Below are 7293 nucleotides of genomic sequence, written 5' to 3' on the forward strand. Positions count from 1 at the left end.
AGTGATTGTACCAGAAATCAGACAGCTTTGGAGAATCTTTCTGCAGATATTCGGTGCATCTGTTTTGTTGCCCATATTTTGTGGAAAAAGATCAAATTACCTCTGACATCTCAGTTAGTAGCTGTAAAAGCTCACACTGGGCTGGATGGAGATATATTTAAATACATTGTGATGGCACTGACAGTCTGAAAATGTCTACAAGTCACTACAATTACTTCTGCCTCTGAGCACTGTGTCAAAACTTTAGGCAGGGTGATACTCTAAAATGCTAGCAGAGCAGACACCTCACTGTGAGTAGGAAGCATTTTGTATAAATAGTCACCCTTATTAAGATTTTTGGAAATTTAGACTTAATTTGTAATTGGCATACTCTAAGACTCATGACTCAAACAATAGTTCTCCCTTATTTGTTTTTAATTTAATTTAATTTGATTGGCATAGTTGTAATCTTCTGGCTCTTCAATGTAGTAATGTATATGTTCAATTTATTGTCAAAGACACCAATTTATGCAACTTTTTAATAATTACTGCTACTTTTAAGATGATCTGAGACTCCAGAAAGAAAACTCCAGTTAACAAAAGAATATACACAAACAAAACAGGCTTCACCTTAGCTCAGTCAGCTCTGATGCGGCATGATAAAAGTGCATTTGGATGGAGGCAGAGGTTGGTGGCGTGGGTCAGCACACAAACAAACACACACAGTGCAAACAAATGAAGGTTTCATTAACCGGGCACTGTGTCATCCCAGAGCTGCTGGCTCCACTCAACATTAAAGCTAAATGTAAAAAGCAGAATAAATAATAATTAAATAAATGAGTCTCATACTGTACTATTTACCTCAGTCTTTACAGTCACTTAGAGTGGAAATATCAGTGCAATCTCCACAGAAAGATGGATTAACAGCAGAAATATGCCAAGGACTAAGTCTGATACTCCATATCAATTGATTCTTGTGCATTTCTCTTAAATTATTAAATAGAATAATACATTTTTGAAGTGAACATAAAAGGAATCTTACTTTTGCTTGGTCTGATCAAAAGACGACCAAAGAGGTTTAACTTATGCTTCAGAATTGTGAAAGGTGCTTTAAAAAGCATGCATTTAAATCATCCTCAAATCACTCACTGAACTGATGTGAAGGTGTCTGATCATAGATGAATGTTTGACAAGGGAATTGCATCCCGAAAGTTAGGCTTACACATATTAGTCTAACAGATGAAAATCATAAATTGTTCTTTTTTGGCTCTGGAACACTAATCGTGCACCTGAGGCCAGCCCTGGGAACTTGTGGCCACATGCTGCAATGTGAGATTCTCCTGCCATCAAAAATATGTTAGTATTCAGTTAGCATTATCTCTGACTCTGCTGGGACAAGATAGTATGTTAATTAATTCAAGGGGACAGTCAGCACTCCAGGGACATAGACATCAAAACATATCCATCTAATCCTTCGCTCCACTCTTTAATGATTGTGAGATTCAGATTCAGATTTAGATCTGAATCTGAATTGGCATATTAATTAATCTATCAGCAGAGCCCCAACAGCCACTGTCATACCAGCTTTCTAATCACATCCTTCCAGTTTATTTATTTTCTCTAAGTGACTAAAGGAGCATCATGACAACTAACACTAGATTCAGTCATTCTGGAGAAAGATTATTGCTATTTGAACACACAAACAAATAGCACCTCCCCTCCTCTAAAACCCAAATGCATAAGCGCATACTGCCAACGCAATGACCAAAAGAGAAATATGGCAGAATCCAGAGGGATGCATCACTCATAGAGTCACTCCTGTTCCTCTCACACATTATCACAAGCAGAAAAAATAAATCTCATGTGAGCACAACAGTCCATTCACACTCTCTGCCTCGCTTTGTCTTCCCCACTTCTCACTCGACTTGCGTTTGTATGTTGGCTTCACATTGCGAATGCCCTATTGTGTCTGTAGGAAAAGCTCTGCGTTTTTTTCTTCCAAAATAAACTAATTTTTGGCCGTCTAAAAATGCACAAAAACTCGTGAAAATTTACACACATGCCAGACCGGGTGAACATTTTGATTTCTTATGGGTTCCAGAAATGGGCGTGGCAAAATGTCTCTATGGCGCCCCCTAGGACACCTTCCGTCCAGATCCGTCCACCAACAAGAAACAATTTTTAAAAAACAATAAAAGCAATAAAAACAAGTTTAATGGTGTGCTAAGTAGTCTACTTCACCATAAGCTGTAGCAATTATTGATGGTTTTGTCCTCATTTCAAAAAGCATTAATATGGGAAGTCCTAGGAGATGGAAAGTGGTTTTGTATGCAGCCTCTGAAATGTCAGGTGCAGGTCATGCAGACTCTACATCACAGATTTGTACACTTTGAACATTAAACCAGCCATACTGTCAGGGCTAGTGCATTTGGAGGTTTAGGGGTTGTTAAAATGACAAGAAGTGGGTCGCAATGGATTAGAAAAGTGCAGATTAATTATTTTCATCCATTCATGTCTTTTTAATTTTCTTAAAAAACGTACAGGGATGGATTACTTACAGACAAGGGAACTTATTCAAAAACTCTTTTCCTCTTATATTTCCTCTTTTTCAGAGGAAATATTAACCCAGCCGGCTACATTCTGTTTTCAACTTATCCTAAAGTGTACCTCAGCTTTATTGTTTGAAAATAGGGCAGAAGCTATAACAGGTACTAACAGGTTAATTAGATTTTTTACCTCCAGTGATTTGGTGTTTTTCATTCTTCTGAAGTGCAACATGATGAATTGGAGAAGATACAAGGTAAAACCTTTGCAACCTACAATTGAGACAACTGGGACACAAAAGACTTCACTCATTGTTATTATTATTATTATTATTATTATTATTATTATTATTATTATTATTATTATTATTATCATCATCATCATCATCATCATCATCATCATCATCATTATTATTATTTTAATTATTATTATTATCATTGTTGTTGTTGTTAAATCTTTATGTTCCTTTAAGTAGACTGTTTTAAACCAGTGCTCCTGACCTCGTTTCTTTCCCCTTCAGAAAGTTGCAGCAGCCAGAGTATTAGTAAAAAAAAATATCAGTATATATATTGATATTGATTGCCAGAATGTAATATGCTCCCAGAGCTCTATAAAAAAAAATACCTATACAATCCTCGAGGAAGGTTGGCTGTTGCATTATTACATTGTGGGTCCTTGATCTTACCCCTGTGCCCCCTCATCAGATGTAGTGAGAACATCGATAACAGCACTGTGTTAAGTATGCGCTCCACACCTTTGCATATTTTACGCGCATCGTTGTCTCCACGTCTCCAAAGCTGCCTTTATAAACCTGCACAGCACAAACATGATTATATAAGAAGTGGCGGTGTCGTGTCAAAATACATTAAGCTTTACTCTTGATGGACATGCTGGGAGACTTTGATTTGGCTGTGACTATCAGGGAGTGAATTCGCTCTGGTCCAATCATCCGGCTGGTAAGGAAAAGAGCGTCGCGAGCGCGACCGAACTTTGCGCGTTCACGTGAAACCTATAAACGGACGATGAGGCGCGCAGAGCTGTGAGTAGTTGTGGAGAGAGGAGAAGAGGATAATCGTTGCAGAGGATAGCCTCTATATCGCTCTGAGAGGCAATCTGACAGATAAACAAGGAATGCTCAAAATGCCAGCAACACAAACTTTTTTCTCTCTCTTTTGTAACAAACAGCTGTCCAACTTAAGGTGATATGTGATCAAGAGAGTCCAGCCATGCAGCTGAATGAGACTGGAGTTCAAACACTGGCTCCAGAGCCATGTGAGCAGCAAATACTTCAGGAGGACAATCCTGGAAACTGTAGTGGAGGCACCAGCAACCTGTCGCTGCATTGCTGGCTGCAGCTCCTCACCAGGGAATCTATCATGGAATTTCAAGGAGACAGCTCCAGTGTGGGGGTGCGTGTGATGATAGCATGTGTCTACTCTATAGTCTGTGCACTCGGGCTGGTAGGAAACTCACTGGCTCTGTATCTGCTGCACTCACGTTACAGGCAGAATCAATCATCCATCAACTGCTTTGTGATGGGACTGGCTATCACAGATCTACAGTTTGTTCTGACCTTGCCGTTCTGGGCAGTGGACACAGCCCTGGACTTCCGTTGGCCATTTGGCCGTGTGATGTGCAAAATCATCAGCTCTGTCACCACCATGAACATGTATGCCAGCGTTTTCTTCCTCACAGCTATGAGTGTGGCACGCTATTACTCTATCTCTTCTGCACTCAAGATGCACAGCAGGCAAGCAGCAGCAGCCAGGGCCAAGTGGACAAGCCTGGGCATTTGGGTTGTATCTCTGCTGGCCACGTTGCCTCATGCCATCTACTCCACAAGCGTCCAGGTATCAGATGAGGAACTTTGCCTTGTGCGCTTCCCAGACTCAGGCACCTGGGATCCACAGCTTCTTTTGGGTCTATACCAGCTGCAAAAGGTCCTGCTGGGCTTCCTTATTCCTCTGATCATAATAACTGTCTGCTATCTGCTTCTACTGCGCTTCATTCTCAGCCGACGTATTGCAGGTGCTGCGGGCCCAGAGGCGGAGCAGGGCAGGCAAAGTCGTCGTTCCAAGGTGACCAAATCCATTGTCATCGTGGTTCTGTCCTTCTTTCTGTGCTGGCTTCCCAATCAGGCACTGACAGTCTGGGGAGTGCTCATAAAGTTTGACCTTGTGCCCTTCAGTAACGCTTTTTACAATGCACAGGCCTACGCCTTCCCCCTGACTGTGTGTTTGGCACACACCAACAGCTGCCTCAACCCTGTGCTCTACTGTCTGATTCGCCAGGAGTTTCGAGCAGGTCTCAAGGAGCTTCTCTTCCGCACCACACCTTCTTTCAGGAGCCTGACTCATCTGCTACGTCGCAAGGCCAAAGTTGCGGAGGCGCCACCTGTTCTGGTGCTGGTCCAGATGGATGTCTGACTGGATGACTGATTTTCTGTGACGGAGGAGTTGAATGACTTATAAAGTAAAGAAGTGAAAGCAGCTTATAGTAATTTATTTGAAGGTGTTTACCATTACTCAACGTTGTTAATACAGAAAATCTAAAATCTTCTTGGCTTTAGGAAACAACATAATCATAATGGACCTCCCACTGGGACATGCCCCACTTTCACTGCGTGCTCCAAGAATCCCTCTTCCTCAGATGTTTTCACTTGTTGTACAGTGACTCTCCCTTTCTCGCACTATCTCTGTTTCTCTCTCTGCCGCTGACAGTCAATACTTGTAATGCTGCCAGGTAATGTGTCATGAATATGTATAAATGTCAATCATAAATCAGTTTTAAATACTGGAGCTCAGTTAAATATTAATATTAATGTAACTTCAATTATTATGTGCTACACTACCAACTTAATGAGTGTGATTAACCATTTCTTCATGCTCATGGAAGGCTGAAAACAGTGCATGAGTACGTCAGTGATAAGATCTTGACTGACTTGGAAATAGAATAATGGGGAGGTGTCCCAGTTGGATGGCTGCTGTGTGTTTGTATTTGTTCTTTGGTGCAGTTGTTTGCATTGTCTCATACAGTAAAAGTAAAATGAAAAACATTAAACATTTTGAAAGTAGGGTAATAGTGCATAGTAGTATTACCTGTATCTAAAAGACAAGGAATGAGCAAAGCAACTGAAAAGCCTATTGGTGTACAATTGTTAAAAACTGAAAAAATGGCAAGGTCAAGCCAAGCAAAACATGTTTCTGGGAGCAAAAACTAGATAATAAAAAAAACTGGATAATAGTTGTATGGTGCATTGTCTTGGGAAAAAGCTCATGCCTGAAATAATGAAAAAAGAAATCAGTTGAAGGTTAAAGAAGCTAAGTCAATTTCCTGTTCTTTTTCAGGACAATGTGACATAATTCAAGTGTGTGGTTAGTGAGATAAAGGCTGTCCTTGAGGATGGATGGAGTTAACGTGTTATGATGAGATTGATACTCCTGTGCGGCTAATCCTACACTGCTCACACATGAGCTGATAATATATAATTTAACTTACGTACACAAATACACAACTACACACTCACACACACACACACACACATACACACATTGGACATATATCTGCAGTTTTGTCATTCACTGCTGTAGATTTGAACAACAAAATTAATAATTTAGAATTTACATTAAATATGCAGATTTGTGCATCTGTGCAGCATGTTCAAACCAGGCCATTCATAGAAATTAAGCATTTCTCAATGGACAGTCCACTGCTGCCGGCACCAACCTCTCCCTCTTTGGTAAAGGGCTAGTGTGTAGGATTTAGTGGCATCTAGCAGTGAAGTTGTAGATTGCAACAAACTGAAAAAATAATAAATGCTTATTTTCAGGTGTTTATACACTAATGAAAACATCATTCTGAATATTATATTCCATTTCTGTCACATAGTTTTCTGAGTAGAAGTGTTGTTTGTCAGTGTTGTGTTGTCCCCATTAATCTTACACTCTGGTCCTTTAAATTATGTTTAATGTGTCCTTCTGAATATGTTGTCTCGCTGTTTTCTCTCATGACTGTGACTTCATGATCTTTTAAGGAAGACATTTGTTGAAGTGAATTTTCAATGGAAGATTATACTAACTTGAACTATTTGGAATAACTGGGCCATTCAGAATTCAGAGCACATACACAGGGAGATTAATTAGTTTGAAAAATAAAGTGGGACCAATGTTATCCTCTGTTTTCAGTCCTCTCTTCAGTTATTAATGGGATTTAAATTTCTTATTATGTTTGTGCCACACCTCTTCAATCACTAACAACATCAGCCCTGTGCTGCAAATAATCCTCAACAAAGCTGTCGGCATGTTGTGCTGTTAAGAAGAATTGCTGTCAAACAGGGAAAATAGCTTTTATAAATCCCCTCTGAGCTGTAAATAAATGCTAATTTGATTTTGCAACTAATCCATAAAATAATATTTCATCGTGTAAATATGACAAAGTATACTCAAAATATTTTAATATCAATACTTTGAAATACTTGCACATGATATACAACACAATGTTAAAGGTGATATTTACTTGATTAAAACAATTATTTAAATTTGTATTTGCACATTCATATGATTATATGATGAATTATGATTGTTATGAAAAACAATAGCACTAAGGCTTGATTATGGACTGGACCATAGGCTGCAGAGACTACCAGGGCCCCCTAAAGCCCTAGACTCACTTTTTGTTAGTTGGCTTGCAGTAATTAAATTTATTGCTCATTTGTGTGTAGATATACCCCATTAAATTACCAAATAGCATTAAGGATTGTGTATTATGATG

The 7293-nt window shown here is 39.4% G+C and overlaps 1 protein-coding gene across 1 annotated transcript; it reads left to right on the top strand.

The window, feature by feature from the left end:
- Positions 1-3581: 3581 nt before the first annotated feature.
- On the top strand, positions 3582-5766 carry rxfp3.2b (relaxin family peptide receptor 3.2b). The gene has a single exon (XM_062424287.1). It carries the CDS (start codon positions 3750-3752, stop codon positions 4947-4949), a length of 1200 nt encoding a protein of 399 aa, XP_062280271.1. The 5' UTR covers positions 3582-3749; the 3' UTR covers positions 4950-5766.
- The last annotated feature ends 1527 nt before the right edge of the window (positions 5767-7293 follow it).

The sequence above is a fragment of the Scomber scombrus genome, chromosome 8, assembly GCF_963691925.1.
Source record: "Scomber scombrus chromosome 8, fScoSco1.1, whole genome shotgun sequence".
In the NCBI taxonomy this organism is placed as follows: domain Eukaryota; kingdom Metazoa; phylum Chordata; class Actinopteri; order Scombriformes; family Scombridae; genus Scomber; species Scomber scombrus.

Coding starts and splice junctions, on each gene's coding strand:
- rxfp3.2b (XM_062424287.1), top strand. CDS start 3,750: ATGCAGCTGAATGAGACTGGAGTTCAAACACTGGCTCCAGAGCCATGT.